The sequence below is a fragment of the Cebus imitator genome, unplaced genomic scaffold (genome assembly GCF_001604975.1).
Source record: "Cebus imitator isolate Cc_AM_T3 unplaced genomic scaffold, Cebus_imitator-1.0 Scaffold387, whole genome shotgun sequence".
NCBI classification, from domain to species: Eukaryota; Metazoa; Chordata; class Mammalia; order Primates; family Cebidae; genus Cebus; species Cebus imitator.
The window spans coordinates 980,089-996,721 of NW_016107702.1; the positions used below are offsets into that span (position 1 = coordinate 980,089).

A 16,633-nucleotide genomic window follows, 5' to 3' on the forward strand; every position below is an offset into this window, starting at 1 on the left:
TCATATATTTTGAAGCTCTATTAGGAAAAAATGTTTAGAATTGTTTCCATTTGATTAATTTATTCATTTGTCATTATGAAATGACATTTTTTAACCTTGATAATATTTGCATTGAAATCTACCGTTTCTTTGTCTTTTAATTTTAAAAAATAATGATAAAATACATATAACATCAGATTTACCACCTTAACCATTTCTAAGTATACAGTTCAGTAGTGTTAAGTGTATTTACATTGTCGCACAGAAAATCTTCAGAACTTTTTCATCTTGCAAAACTGAAACAGTATGTATTTTTCTTTTTGTGACTGACATTTTACTTAGCATAATGTCTTCAGGATTCATCCATGTTATAGCATGTGTCATAATTTCCTTCCTTTTTAAGGCTGAATAATATTTTATTATGTATATATAAACATATTTTGTTTATACATTCACCTATTGATGGATTTGGGTTGCTTCTACCTTTTGGCTATCGTGAATGATAATAATGAACTTGAGTGTACAAATATAGTCATGCTCTGCATAATTAAGTTTCAGTCAGTGACCTACCATGTAAACAATGGTGGTCCTGCAAGTTTATAAATACTGTGTTTTTACTGTACCTTTTCTATATTTAGATATGTTTTAATACACAAATACTTACTATTGTGCTACAATTGCCTATAGTATTCAGTAAGGTAACATGCTGTATAGATTTGTAGCTGGGAGCAATAGACTATACCATTTAGCCTAGGTGTGTAATAGGCTATACTATCTAGATTTGTGTAAGTACACTCTATGATATTCACATGACAAAATTGCCTAATAATGTGTCCCCATCATTAAGTGACAGATTACTGTATCTCTTCGAGATCCTGTTTTCAATTCTTTTGTATTTATATCTAGAACTGGGATTGCTGGATCATATGGTAATCCTATTTTTAATTTTTTTAGGATTGCCATGCTGTTTTCCATAGCAACCAAGTCATTTTTATATTCCCACCAACAGTACAGAAGGATTCCAATTTCTCCAAATCCTTGACAATATTCATTATTTATTTTCTTTCTTTCTTCCTTCCTGTTGTCTTCTTTTCCCTTCCTTTTCTTCCCTTTTTCTCTTTCTTTCCTTCTTTCCTTTCCTTCTTTCCTTCTTTTTCTTCCTCTCCCTCCCTTCCTCCCTCCCTCCCTTCCTTCTTTCCTTCCTTCCTCCCTCCCTCCCCCTCTCTCTTTCTCTTTCTTCTTTTTGAGACGGAGTTTCGCTCTTCTTGCCCAGGCTGGAGTGCAATGGTGCAATCTTGGCTCACTGCAACCTCCACCTCCCAGTTTAAGTGATTCTCCTGCATCAGCCTCCCAGATAGCTCGGATTACAGGCTCGCGCCACCATGCCCGCCTAATTTTGTGTTTTTAGTAAAGATGGGGTTTCTCCATGTTGGTAGGGCTGGTCTTGAACTCCCAACCTCAGGTGATCCACCTGCCTTGGCCTCCCAAAGTATTGGGATTACAGGCATGAGACACCACACCGGCCCCTTACTTTTCTTTTACAGCACCCATCCTAATGTGTGTGAGGTGATATTTCATTGTGGTTTTGATTTTTATTTCCCTAATGATTAGCGATGTTGAGCATTTTTTTATATGCTTGTTGTCCATTTGTATATCTTCTTTGGAGAAATGTCTATTCAAATCCTTGGCCCATTTATAAGTGAAGTTTTTTGTTGAAGTTGAGTTTTAGGAGTTCTTTGTATGTTATGAATATTAACCTCTTCACAAATACATGATTTGCAAATCTTTTCTCCTGTTCTGTAGTCACCTTTTTATTTTGTTGATTGTTTCCTTTGCTATGCAGTTTTTTGTTTCACATAGTCTCATTTGTCTCTTCTTACTTTTATTGCCTGTATTTTTGGTGTCATATCCAAGAAATCATTGCCAAATTCAATGCCATGAAGCTTTTCTTTTTTGTTCCATTGTCCTATATGTCTTCTTTATGCCAGTACTAGTGTACTGTACTCTTTTGATTACTGTAGCTTTGTAATATGTTTTGAAATCAGGAAGTGATATAAGCACAAAATGCCTTTATTAAATGTTATTTAGATATTTCACTGTCTTTCATTTTCACTGTCCTTCATTGTTATCACCTCTAACAGTACTATAATGAAACTATTTTTACTAGTAAAATGTTCTTAAAATAGGCTAGAGAATTAAATTAAGAAAAATATGGGAGAGAAAAGGCTAAAGAGTTCACTTAGATGTAAACCAGACCACTAAGTGATGGTTTATCTTCTGCTTGCCTGGGAACTTACTGTTTATCATGTTGACCCATTCCATCTTAGGGCAGTTCTAATTATTTAAAAACGTAGCTTTATGTTAAGCCCAAATGTGCATTACTATAGCTCTACATACCAATGTAGAGTTGTAGAAATCACTTTCATAAGATAACCCTTCAAATGTTTAAAGACAACTGCCTTTGCATTCCACCCACTCATTAACTCTACTCCTTCAAGTTAAAGATTCTCATTCCCGAGGCCTGGCGTGGTGGCTCATGCCTGTAATCCCAGCACTTTGGGAGGCTAAGTGGGGCAGATCACCTGGAGTCAGGAGTTCGAGACCAGACTGACCAACATGGAGAAAATCTGTCTCTACTAAAAATACAAAAATGAGCCAGGTGTGGTGGCACATACCTGTAATCCCAGCTACTTGGGAGGCTGAAGCAGGAGAATCACTTGAACCTGGGAGGCGGAGGTTGTGGTGAGCTGAGATTGTGCCATTGCACTCCAGCCTGGGCAAAAAGAGTGAAACTCCATTAAAAAAAAAAAAAAAAAGATTCTCATTCTTTTCTGCATATCCTCATGTGACATGGTTTTGCGTCCTTTCAGGCACCAGTTTTTCTATTCTGAACATACCTAGTTTTCATAATCCTTTTGCAACATTTGGCACTTTGAGTAAGCACATACCACAGGTGTGTTTTTATCAGATGCCTGTTTTTACCAGTGAAAAGTAGAATCAAGTTATTATTATTCATGCACATCCTCATTAGTATGTTTCTGTTAGTATTGCCCCCAAATTCATTATCACCTTTTTTTTTTTTTTGAATGAATGGACTTTGTTTTTAGAGAAGTTTTAGGTACACAGAAAAATTTAGCAGAAAATAGAAAATCCTCAAATACCTCTTCTCCCTTAGTTTCCCCTATTATTAACATCTTGCATTAGTGTGATACATTTATTGCAACTGGTAAACCAATGCATTGTTATTAACTAATATCCATAGTTTAGAATTCACATTTTGTATTGTATAGTTCCATTGGTTTTTGTTTTTTTGTGTGTGTGTTTGTGTGGTTTTTGTGTGTGTAGGTGTGACGGAGTCTCACTCTGTCACCCAGGTTGGGGTGCAGTGGCACCATCTCAGCTCACTGCGGCCTCTGCCTCCTGGGTTCAAGCAATTCTTCTGCCTCAGCCTCCCAAGTAGCTGGGACTGCCACCATGTCCAGCTAATTTTTATATTTTTGGTAGAGACAAGGTTTCACCATGTTGACCAGGCTGGTCTCGAGCTCCTGGCTCAGTGATCTGCTCACCTTGGCCTCCCAAAATGCTGGGATTACAGGTGTGAGCCACCGCCCTGGCCTGATCCATTATTTTTGACAAATGCATAATATCATGTGTCCATCATTACAATATCATACAGAGTAGTTTCACTGCCCTGAAAATTCCCTGTGCTCCACCTATTCATCCCCCTCTCCTTCTCCCAAATCTCTGGCAACCATAATCTGTTTACTGTCTCTGTAGTTTTGCCTTTTCCAGAATGTCATATGGTTAAATACAGGATGTAGTTTTCAGACTGACTTCTTCACCTAGGAATCTGCATTTAAGTTTCTTTCTTTTTGTGTGTGTGTGTGTGTGTGTGTGTGTGTGTGACTTGATGACTCAGTTTTTTTCTTTTTAGTACTAAATAATAGCATGGGATTCTACAGTTTATTTATCCATTCACTTACAGAAGGACATCTTGGTTGCTTCCAAGTTTTGGCAGTTATGAATAAAGCTATATTGCTTCCAGAAACATTCATGTGCAGGTTTTGAGTAAACAAAATTTTCAATTTATTTGGGTAAATACCAAGTAATGCAATTGCTGAATCATATGGGAAGAGTATGTTTAGTTTTGTAAAAAACCGCCTGTCTTCCAATGTGGCTGTAGCATTTTGCATTCCCACCAGCAATGAATGAGTGTTCCTGCTGCTCCACATCCTTGCCAGCATTTGGTGGCCCTTTTTTCCTTTCTTAAACAGAGCTATGTTATTGTTGATTTGTACTGAGTTTACTGCCAAGCAGGATGCCCTAGACGTTTTTATATGACTTGGCTGCTGAGCCACATTCTTTTTCTCTCAAACTTGTGCAGTTATTCTTTGGACTTGCCTTAGTGGTCTTTCTTTTCTTTTGCACCTCTCCCAGATGCCCTGGGCTTGGTCTCTTTTACTTATCAGGTGCATTCATAAGCCAATTGCTTATTGACTATATTACTGTTAAGGACTCACACTTGCAACATTTCCCTCGGGATTGCCTTTGGGAGACTAAAGGTGCCTCTCTAGAGGTCGCTGGGAGTTGACATTCATCTCCGGATCAGATGGTCCGTAGACAATAACTGACTGTATGGAGGTAGAAGAACTGAACTCCCTTGCCCCTAAGAGGGACAAATGCTCTTAAGGAAGTTATACACTCCAGAGCTCCCTGGGGGATTAGGCAGGAACCAGGGTAAACCTAAAAACACATCCTAGCTTAGCTTCTTCCCCTTCTCCAACTTCATCTCTCACTTCCTACAGGTTTCTCCTGAGGGCACAACCTTAATAAATCACTTGCACATGCATCCCAAACTCAGGCTTTGTTGCTAGGGAATCTGACCTAATTTTATGACCTCTTTCAATTATAGCATGTAATTGTTTCTAATATTTTTGACTATTATAACCATTCCTTTAAAAAATGGTAATGACCTTACTTCAAATAGGTTATTTTGAATTGCTCATGCATTGTTGCTTGTATTTATTGAATCTCTAAGGGCAAGACTTTGTCAGGAAAAGAATTACCTTTTCAATATTACAGTGAATGTCAATGGGAAAATCAGATCAATGTGATAAATCTTTACGGCTAAGTAAACATGTATGGAATCGATCTGTTCCATTAGGTGAGGATTAACTCCACTGTCACTGAGCTGTTGACAGTGGTGTCATTTTAAGAAGACAGTCTATTTCAGTCTCATGAGTGTCAGGATTTATGTGCTAGAGGTACCTTTTACTCTTTAAAATATTACCATTTGGTTTTGTCTGAATGACACCTATCCTTTATTTTTATTTTTAGTGGTGGACACCTACTTGGCCAAAAAGTTTGGGTTTTCAATGAAAGACCCATTTCTGTGTCCCAGTATTATGTGTTTTGGGGCACAGCCTCGTATCAAGGGGAAAAGTCCCTGAAAATATTGTCAGCACCACTCCTGGTGGCCCTGGATCCTCACATATGGAAGTTCTTGCCTAAAATGCATCACCTAATCAGAATGACACATCACAAGATGAGAAGTTTTCACTGTGAGGTAACATGATTGCAAGGCAGTCACAAGGGGTTGGAGGTAACACGCAGGTCTGCAACCACCCAGCTCACTCAAGGAAGACCTAAAAACATCAATGTTAAAACCTGTAGATAACATGCTTGTAAAAAATTCTCCATCGTGTCTAAATATCAAGTCACCCAATTGAGTGTGAAGCCTGTATGGGATTACATAAAAAACAGTGTAGAGGATGATAGGATTTTGATTGAGTTTGACATGTTCAAGGAGATGGTCATACTGTTGTAACTGAGCAAGTTATAGAGAAAGCGCCACACTCTGAGATTGAATCAGGAGTCCTTTATTCCCAGCGACCGAGAGATGGCTAATGCTCAAAATTCTCTCGGCCTCGAGGAAGGGGCTTGACTCCTTTTTATACCTTGATTAGGGTAGGGGAGGGAGAGCCTAGCTGAAGTGGAATTTTACAGAAGCAGAATGAGCAGGTTAGAGGGACGTGGTTGCAGGCCAGGGTATTTTCCAAACAATCACCAAGGGGGTCCGAGGAGGAGTATTCACAATAGCAGGTGTGCTTGCCAAGCAGGATATGGTTACAACGGTTATATGGTAGGATAAGCACAGCGTCAGCGTGGCAGAAGCACAGTGTCAGTGTGACCCAGTTATGCACCCGAGGGAGACATGGTGGGAGAAATGGCAGAGAGGCTAAGATGGAGTCTATCTGGCTCACAGCTAAGATGAAGTCAATTGGGCTAGCATGAATTAGGCTATCACAATACTAACTGGTTGTTTGGAGGATGTGAAGGGATGTAACACAATTAAAGACAGTAAGAGAAAGCATCAGCCAACACATTAAAAGGAAAGCCAAAATATGACAGAGAATGTGGCTAGTTCTTTTGGGAGGCTTTCTAGTCTTCACATCAATGCTTTAAAAGCCTTTTATCTGAGGAATTCTTGTGGGAGATCACTGATAAAACTTTCATCCAACATACCAGCCTGCATGCAGAAGACTAACAAATCATGAAATTCTTGAGCAAATGAAAGTATTGCCCAGAAACCCGCTGCCAAAGCAGAGAGTGAAAAATAATCAAGGACAGTTTTAAATAAAGAAAATTGATATCCTTTTTGAGTGAGATCAGGCATGGAAAATAAGCTTTGTTTCATGGATTACCTCTGACCAAATGATAGTTGTTGCCTGGAGCTCTGTGCTGAGGAAGATTCTGAGACTGGATCTAGGTTGATTGAAAAAGAATGCTGATGAAGATTAGTAATGTCTGTCACAGGTGCAAGAGGGGTGACATGTGCTATGTTTTCACCATTTGTGTGACAAATACCCTGAGGTAGATCAGCTCAGATTCCATGAAGAGTAGAAATGAACTGAGTGTCAAGAGACTGGATTCAAGTACTGTGTCCTCCATTAGCTAGTAGTTTGATTTTGTCCAAATGACTTCATCCATCTGCACACTGGTTTCCTTTTCAGGACAATGAAATTTCTATTTTGGATGATCTGTTATAACCCTTTAAATTCTAAAATTCTATGATTGATTAATAGTCAAACTCCAATGCATTATTATGGAATACTCAGGGATATGTCTTAGTTGGAGTGCCTCCTGAAGGGGACCATAAGACAGGATTCAATTGCAAGTTATTTAACTAAGAAAGTAAAGGAAATGGGCTGGGTGTGGTGGTTTATGCCTATAATCCCAGCACTTTGGGAGGCTGAGGTGGGCGAATCACTTGAGGTTAGGCATTCAAGACCAGGCTGGTCAACATGGTGAAACCCCAACTGTACTAAAAAAAATACAAAAATTAGCTGGGCATGGTGGTGTGCACCTGTAATCCCAGTTATTCAGGAGGCTGAGGCAGGAGAATCATTTGAACCTGGGAGGTGGAGGTTGCAGTGAGCCAAGACTGTGCCACTGCACTCTAGCCTGGGCAACAGAGGAAGACTCCATCTCAGGAAAAAAAAAAAAAAAAAAAAAAAAAAGGTAAAGGAAACTGATAGAGTGTATCATCAAATCAGCTCCCTCTTAATCCCACTGGGGAAAATCATAGTGACTCTCTCTGGGAGGCAAGGTTGCTGCCGTATTTTTATGCCATTTCCTGTCAATCACTGGATGAGGGCGGGTGGGGGGTGGGAGCTTGTGGAGGGGAGCTCAATATACCTGCACTCCCTTTGTGCTATACCAACAAGCCAAGTGAGCTTTGGCACTAAAGAAAGTCCCCAGGCAAGAAATGCAGTTGGAAACATGTCCAGGGTACACTTAAATAGTAAGGGCTGTGGGATACAGACAGGGTTGGCTATGCTAGGATTCTTGGGGGGAATAAGTAAAAAAGCTCACTGGCATTTGGGGTGTTAAATATAATTGATACTTAAACATTATAGTAATCAACTATTTGCTTTTAAATCTCAGAGCTATGAGTTGAGTTAGAGAATTCTGTGAAATGTAACAGTTATTTTCTATACAAACACCTGTAAGGAAAGTTTATTTATTTATAATTTTTTTTTTTTGAGACAGGGTCTTGCTTTGTTGCCCAGGCTGGAGTGCAGTGGTGCCATCATGGCTCACTCCCACCTTGATCTCCCAGGGTCAAGCAATCCTCCTACCTCAGCCTCCTGAGTAGTGGGGATTACAGGCACATGCCACTGAGCCTGGATGATTTTTTTACATTTATTTTTTGTAGAGACAGGGTCTCAATATGTTTCCCAGGCTGTTCTTGAACTCCTGGGCTCAAGTGATTCTTCCACCAAAGTTCTGGGATTACAGACCTGAGCCATGCACCTGGCCTAAGGGAAGTCTTGAAATTGGCATTGCTGGTAATGCTTTACTGTTTTCTCCACAGTCCAGAGACGAGTTCAGCAAGAAAGATTATTTTTCAATCAGAAATGTTCTAGCTTCAATCCAAACCAAAGAAGGTCTGAACCTCAAGTTGATAAGTGGAGATGTTCTGTACATCTGGGTAGGTGATGCCATTTAATAAATCTACCAAGGAGCAATGGGATCTAATTAACTAGCTTTGTGACTTGTTACATGATTTAACTTGTTCTTTATCTTAATCAAAGATTAAAGATATCAAGGTAAGTTTGAGAAGTTAACCCCACTTAAAGTTTATGCAGAAATATACTTACCATCTCCCATATTCTTCCACATGTACTCATATGGAGGGGTTCAAGTTTAACCACAAACAAGAGTTTGCAAATCCACTTATTTTCTCTGTAACTGATCTTGACTTACTCTCAACCAAGTTGTTTTTTTGTCCTGTACCAGTCAGCATTAATGAGGAAAATATGTGTATACCACACTATAAAATCACCCTTCACAAACACACACCTTTGCTCCTGCCTGAGGACTTTGCAGAAACACAGGAAGAATGAGGAGGGATAAAGGTTACCAGAACAGGTGGAAAATTCTCAGCCTGGCTCCTGCCTACCCTTTCTCTCCTATTGCTTCCCCTTCTTTGGAATCACCAATTAACAGGAGATACAGGCTCTGTATTCCTTCTATAGTTGACATCCATCATACGCAATCCTGGCTGCAGATCATAATCATCTGGGGGACCTTTTAAAAATACGTACGCCTAGGCCCCACCCCTAGAGATCCCGATTTTAATTGACCAGGGATGTGGTGTAGGTGATAATAGTTTCTGAAAGCATTCCAAGTGATTATCTGATGTAGCTAGGGCTGAGAATCACTGGTTCAGATGCTTCTTAGAATTCTGTAGCCCCACCATTTGGACACCTGATGTTTACCTTCAGATGGCAGATATTCTGGACTAACAGAAAGAGAACTGCTGAGAAATTGGGAGATTCTTCTGGATTATGAGCCACTGGAAATATTCTTTGCATTTGCTGTGGTTAATGGGGTGGCAGAGGGGAGCCAGCCAGCTGCTTTCTTCATGTTCTTTAGAGTATGGAGTTTTTAAGAGTCCTCTGTCACGTGGATTCAGGACCTTGTCCTCAAATCAGCAGGTTGAGAAGTTGCATCTTATCATTTTACATAGAATTTATAGCCTTGCAGATAGGCTTGCACTAATCAAACTCAAGAGAGTTATTTATAAAACTGGAATTGTAATTATTTCATTTGCAATGAGAAAGATGATTGCCATCGCTACTGGTAATAGTGAGCTCTGCAACTGACTATCATGAGAGTGATTGGTGAGTAATATCACCAGAAGAACTGGATGATATAAAAGTACATTAAATTTATTTTTCACTCTAGGTGTAGGCATAGTGTGGTGAGTAAGCAGACCAACTCTAAAGCCAGTTCTGGCAGGGTTCAAGTACTGCTCCACCACTGAACAGCCACTGATCTTGGTCAATATCCATCTTATGTCTCTGGGTTCTTATCTATAAATATGGATGATGATGATCTGAAGGTTATGAGGTTTAATGAAATAATTTATATAAAGTACTTATCCCCTGCCTTGCACATAGTAAGGACTCAAAAAAATGATAGCTGTTATCATTATCCCCCATCTGATGGGCCACTTTATCTTTTACCTTACTCAATTAGTACTCAACCTAATTAAGATATATATTACCTACCCACATTTTATAGATGAAGACACCAAGGTCTTTTCATTATGCAATCCACTGAGTTGATTATAAATTTTATGTTAACTCATTTTGGAGTTTATCCATTCTCACACCATTGGATGGTGCTGTATAAACTTTAGAATCCTCCTCATCTTTTTTCTCTGAATTCTTTCTCCTATCCAGTTAGTTTCCAAGCCCTAATAAGCCCCCTTTCAAAATACCTCATGTACATGCCTTTCCTTTTCATTGCCATTGTCTACCCATATTTCAGTACACACCACCCCCAACCCCCAATCAAACCTTAGCACTACTCTGGCTCCCTTGTCACTCTTTAACCTGTCCTCTCTGTCACTGATATATATTCCAAAAACATTTTAACAGGTACTTCTCTGCGCACACATCTTCAGTAAGTTCCTACTACCTATAGGGCAAAGTCCAAAAATGTGTGGCTTTCCAAGTACTCCATCATCTGGCCCTAGATTTCTTCCCAGCTCCTCTTCTCACTATTGAACCTCTGCTTTAGCTAAATTTGACTGCTTTCTGATCTTGCACAATCCTATGCCTTCTTGCTATCTTTTCTTTCTTTGAGATGGAGTCTCGCTGGAATGCAGTGGTGCAATCTCGGCTCACTGCAACCTCTGCCTCCTTGGTTCAAGCGATTCTCCTGCCTCAGCCTCCCAAAGTGCTGGGATTACAGGTGTGAACCACTGTGCCTGGCCACAATCCTATGCTTTCTTAAATATTCCACACACCTCAAATGCCTTGCTGCCTTCTTTCTACCTGACCCAGTTATAGCCATTCTTTAAGGTCTATCTCAAATTCTTATCCCCTTGGTAAAGCTTTCACTCACTATTCCAATCTAAATCGTTTCCTACCTTTTTTGAAGCTTTATAACAATATTTGTATATTTAACAGAGTGTGTCTTTTGATTATTTTGAACTTATTTAAGTGTTAGTTGCTCAGGCTGGTCTCGAACTCTGGGGTTCAAAGCGATCCTCCTGCCTCATCCTCCCAAAATGCAGGGATTACAGGCATAAATCACCATGTCCGGCCTATTTTTTTACATGTGAATATATTGCTTCCTCAAACTGTGTAGGAATCAGTGAATAGAGAGTGAGACTGCAAGTATGAGTGAGGAAAACATGGGCTAGATCTAATTTTGTTTCTTTTTGTTTTGTTTCTTGGATGGCTCACTCACTCTTGTCTCTGCAAGGGGCTTTTCAGATCTTCAGATTGGTTTATGATAACTTCATATAATACCTCATATGCTAACATATATAAGTGGACCCAAGAATGCCAATTATTAGATTGAGAAATATAACCTATTATATGTCCCAAAGACATAGACATCTTTTAATTTACAATGAACAAGAGTTCCCCCAAAGACCCAGGACATTCAAAATCCATGACAAAGACCCAGGACATTCAAAGATCAGGCCGGGCTCATGCCAGTAATCCCAGCACTTTGGGAGGCCGAGGTGGGCAGGTCACTTGAGGCCAGAGTTTGAGACCAGCTGGCCAACATGGCGAAACCCTATCTCTACTAATAATAGAAAAATTAGTCAGGCATGGTGGGTCATGCCTGTAATCCCAGCTACTCGGAGACTGAGGCACGAGAATTGCTTGAACCTGGGAGGCACAGGCTGCAGTGAGCCAAGGTCCAGCTTGGGGAACAGATCGAAACTCTGCCTCAAAAAAAGAAAAAAAGAAAAAAAAAAAGCCACATGATCAGGGTGTTTGTCTCCTCCTAATCCCAAATTAGCAGGGAATCAGAAAGTTTCTGGTGAGCACAAAATCTGAGTAATAGGAGTTATGAGTTGAATATGTAACATCTCATGGCATTAGGCTATGACCCTCATCTCACCAAAGGAAGAGCCTTTGCATTGACATTGGAGAACCTGATGTACCTGGACAGGCTAGATTGGACACTGCGTACATTTATCATAGTGACTTTGCTTTGCCTAGGCCTTCAGGGCTGACCAGAGTCTCCTTCATGTTGACCTAGTCTTTCTTTTGGTATATTGTTAAATTAAAAACAAGCATTCTCAGTTCCTGCCAGCCTAAGAGCAGTTCTCTCTCCCTTCCCATCTCTGTCTCAATCTTTGTGTTTTTGTCTCTGTCCATCTCTGTTTTTCACTTTCACTTTTCTTCTTTCTCCATTTCTCGCTCTCTTAGTCTTTGTCTCTGATTCATTTTCACAGTTCTACTCTGACTCACTGCGTGTTGATTCCACAGTGATGGTTAATGTATCTCCTTAATGTCTAAGTTTTGGAAGTAACCTCATCATGGTGTTTCAGTGCTAACAATGGACTGTAAGGTCCTTGAGGGTAGTGCTGACATGTTAGTATGATAGGCAAAACATACCTGTACATTACCTCACAATACTTAGTAAATTTGGAGGTGCTCAGTCATTGTGTATTGATTCAATCTGTAAGTGTTGCTGTTTTCTTTAAGGCTGATGTCATTGTCAACACCGTTCCCATGAATCTTCAGCTGGGAGGAGGATCGCTATCTTGGGCAATTTTGCACAAAGCTGGTCCCATGCTCCAGAAAGAGTTAGATGCCACCAGGCAGGAAGCAGAGGAGAAAGTGGGTAGCATATTCATGACAAGTGGCTGCAATCTGGACTGCAAAGCTGTGCTCCATGTCGTGGCTCCAGGCTGGGATAATGGGGCAGGGACTTCTTGGCAGGTAGGGAAAGCTCTTAGTTCTCCACCTCATTTGGTAGCTTTGGGAATCTCCTTCTGGTGTGGTATAGAACTGTGTTCAAGGAAGGCAGTTTTGCCCCGCAGAGGGCAGTTGTCTTGTTACAACTGCTACTGGTGTCTAGTGGGTAGAGGTAAGGGATGCTGCTAAACATCCTATGATGCACACACCAGCCCCAACAAAGAAGTGTCTGCCCTAGGCTGTGAGACCCTCACATTGATTGAACCCTGTCTATCTATTGAAATCTTTATTACATTCCATGGAGAATCCATCACAACTACCAGTTATTTCTGAGTAACTAACCCTCAGAAGTAGTAACAGTCATTGGGATTCTCCAGGAATGGTGTCTAAGGTGTAACATAATAATCCTTCAGTATAGCAAAGAGGTGCACCCGACGCTGTGGTGATGAGTAAGAGTCAGTGCCCTTCTTTTGATAACATCATTTCCACCTCCACTCCCAGTTTAATTTTGCAACTTTTTTTCAGAATGTAAAAAAGTAATATAAATACATTGTGGAAAATGTTGAAAAGTACAAAAAGACAATAAAAATAATAATCCAACCACCAAGAGATAACTTTTTTCTTCTTCTTTTTGAGACAGAGTCTTGCTCTGTCAGCCAGGCTGGGGTGCAGTGGCACTATCTTGGCTCACTGTAACCTCTTCTCCACCTGCGGGGTTCAAGTGATTCTCCTGCCTCAGCCTCCTAAGTAGCTGGGATTACAGGTGCCTGCCACTGGGCCCAGCTAATTTTTGTATTTTTAGTAGAGATGGGGTTTCGCCATGTTGGCCAGGCTGACCTCAAGTGATCTGCCTGCCTTAAACTCCTGACCTCAAGTGATCTACCTGCCTTAGCCTCCCAAAGTGCTAGGATTATAGGTATGAGCCACCATGCCTGGTCTTAATATTTATTTCTTAATTGAGATTCTCTTTTTTTCTTTCTTTCTCTTTTTTTTGGAAACAGGGTCTTAGTCTCTCACTCAGGCTGGAGTGCAGTGGTGTGATCTCAGTTCACTGCAACCTCCGCCTCCTGGGTTCAGGTGATCCTCCCACCTCAGCCTCCTGAGTGGTTGGGACTACAGGCATGCACCACTATGCCTGGCTAATTTTTGTGTTTTTAGTAAACATGGGGTTTCACCATGTTTCCCAGGCTGGTCTTGAACTCAAGGGCTCAAGCAATCTGCCCGCCTCAGCCTCCCAAAGTGCTGGGATTACAGGTGTGAAACACCATATTAGACCTGATATTGTCTCTTTAAACATTTTTTAATACTTTTTTTTTAACTTAACATAAATACTGCATGTTGTTAAAAACTCTTCATAGGCATCACTTTTAGTTGCATTGAGGTACAATTTTTATCCAGCCATTCCCACACTGTTGGACCTGCCCCTCCTGAATGAGTTTGACTCTCTCTGGAAACTACTCTGTCCTATTTTCTTTCCCCTTTCTGACTTTGCAGGCCATGACTAAGCCAACAATAGCAGAGAGGTGCTTGTCAGAATTGCTGGGACCACAACTCTTGGTTTTCCACCAGCTTAAGCTCTAACTTATGTAAATGTACTTTGCACATTTCAGATCATGGCAAATATAATCAAGAAATCTTTGACAACCGTAGATCAGCTATCTTTCTCATCAATCACATTTCCCCTGATTGGAACAGGAAATCTGCAGTTTCCCAAAGCTGTTTTTGCTAAACTAATCCTTTCAGAAGTGTTCAAATACAGTAGCAGAGCAAGGCCGAAAACTTTACAAGAAGTCCACTTTCTGGTACATGCAGATGACGATGAAGGCTATCAGGTATGGTTACATATCCCATCTGGTTATTCTGGCAAGTGAATCCAAAAGCAATCAGATCTATGAATAACCATGTTTTCTACTCCTGTGTCCTTAAGTGATGGTGGCTAACGGGAGGTTGTCATATGATTTAGCTATGAGCCAACACTCATAATTCATGTAGTTCTTCCTAGACAGTTCATCAAGAGATAAGCTAATCTATAATAAATATATTCTTAGGCAGAAGTGGAAAGTTATTGGTATAAAAATGGCCTAGACATTTTAACACTGACTATGTGAAAGCTAAGTCATGTCTTTATCTATGGGGAAAGGGCAGAATAAGAGAAGCCTCAAGAATTTAGTTATTTGTATAGAATAGACCAGTCTACACATGTCTATGCATGTCTACAAACTAGCAATAGCAGCACCATATTCAGCAGTGGAGAAGAGTCAAAGCACACTTATTAAGTAGTTCCCACTGACATTAGAAGAATGGTATAACTAGGTTTAATCTCAGTTTTGCCATTTGAAAGTTGGATGGCATACTTCTCTGAATCTCAGGGTTTTTTTTTTTTTTTTTTTTTTTTTTTTTTTTTTTTTTTTTTTTTTTTTTTTTTTTTTTTTTTTTTTTTTTTTTCTGTTGCCCAGGGTGGAGTGCAATGGCATGCGATCTTGGATCACTGCAGCCTTCACCTCCTAGGTTCAAGCAATCTTCCCACCTTAGCCTCCCTAGTAGCTGGGATTACAGGCATGGGCTACCATGCTCAGCTAATTTTTATATTATTAGTAGAGATGGGGTTTCTCCATATTGGTCAGGCTGGTCTCAAACTCCTGACTCAGGTGATCCACTCATCTTGGCCTCCCAAAGTGCTAGGATTACAGGTGTGAGCCACTGCACCCAGCCTGAATCTCAGTTTTATCAAGTGTAAGAGGAGTGTTGCAATAACACCTTTTGGAGTTGTTCTAACTATTTAAAGAGGTGTGTCTGAAGTGTTTTGCATGATATGTAGCACATGGCAAACCTCAAAGCTGGTAGTAGTCATTACCTGACTTTAAGGACTGATAGGCAATTGCTACAACTAACATTAGCACTTAAGCAGGATCAAAGATAATTTTGTTTTTTAAGTTCTTAGTTATTCTTGCCCATTCTGGATGGAAGTGTGGTCGTCCCAGAGATGTTTCCCAAAGTTCCCCAGAGACGCTCCAAAGTATTGCATGATACAGTTTATAAGTAAATTTGTCCACAGGAAATAATAATAATAGTTTAGGCCGGGTGCAGTGGCTCAGGCCTGTAATCCCAGCACTTTGGGAGGCCAAGGTGGGTGGATCACGAGGTCAGGAGTTCAAGACCAGACTGGCCAACATGGCGAAACCCCATCTCTACAAAAAAATACAAAAATTAGCTGGGCATGGTGGCTTGTGCCTGTAATCCCAGCTACTTGGGAGGCTGAGGTCAGAGAATTGCTTGAACCGGGACCCGGGAGGCAGAGGTTGCAGTGAGCCGAGATTGTTGCCACTGCACTCCAGCCTGGGCTACACAGCAAGACTCCATTTCAAATAATAAAAATAATAATAATAGTTCAAAAAGTAACATTTACTCCCCAAAGTTTCTTAGTTTTCTTTCCCCCAGTAAATATAAAATATCCAGAGACATATGTTTTTGCTCAAAGATAAACTTGGGGAAAATTATTATTAGCAAAATGTTCGTGATATCTATGTCCTTGTTGAGTTCACAATAACACCTGCCCTTTATTGGGGTGGCATCTCCAGTAGCAATCTGGAAAGTAACTGCCCCAAATTTCATTGTTTATCAAGAATTAGAAATATGGACTGGTACAGTGACTCATGCCTATAATCCCAGCACTTTGGGAGGGTGAGGCAGGGGGATTGCTTGAGCCCAGGAGTTCAAGACCACCCGGGGCATCCTGGCAAAATTTCATGTCTATAAAAAATTGCCAGGTGTGGTGGTGCACATCTGTAGTCCCAGCTACTTGGGAGGCTGAGGTGGGAGGATCGGTTGAGCCCAGGGGGTTGAGGCTGCAGTGAGCCAAGATCATGCCACTACACTCCAGCCTGGGCGACAGAATGAGACCCTGTCTAAAAAAAAAA

The 16,633-nt window shown here is 40.5% G+C and overlaps 1 protein-coding gene across 6 annotated transcripts in view; it reads left to right on the forward strand.

Annotated features, from left to right (window-relative positions):
* Positions 1-16,633, forward strand: part of PARP15 (poly(ADP-ribose) polymerase family member 15) — a 44,976-nt gene that overhangs the window by 4,292 nt on the left and 24,051 nt on the right. For 2 of the 6 annotated variants that reach the window (XM_017508184.1, XM_017508186.1), the window contains exons 1-3: positions 8,209-8,473; positions 12,504-12,740; positions 14,327-14,548. In XM_017508184.1, the coding sequence (XP_017363673.1) occupies positions 8,213-8,473; positions 12,504-12,740; positions 14,327-14,548 (720 nt within the window). In that variant the 5' untranslated portion in view covers positions 8,209-8,212. Of the gene's footprint in view, positions 1-3,535; positions 5,546-8,208; positions 8,474-12,503; positions 12,741-14,326; positions 14,549-16,633 lie in introns of those variants that run through there. The other 4 variants (XM_037731231.1, XM_017508185.2, XM_037731232.1 and 1 more) reach the window with 4 other exon arrangements.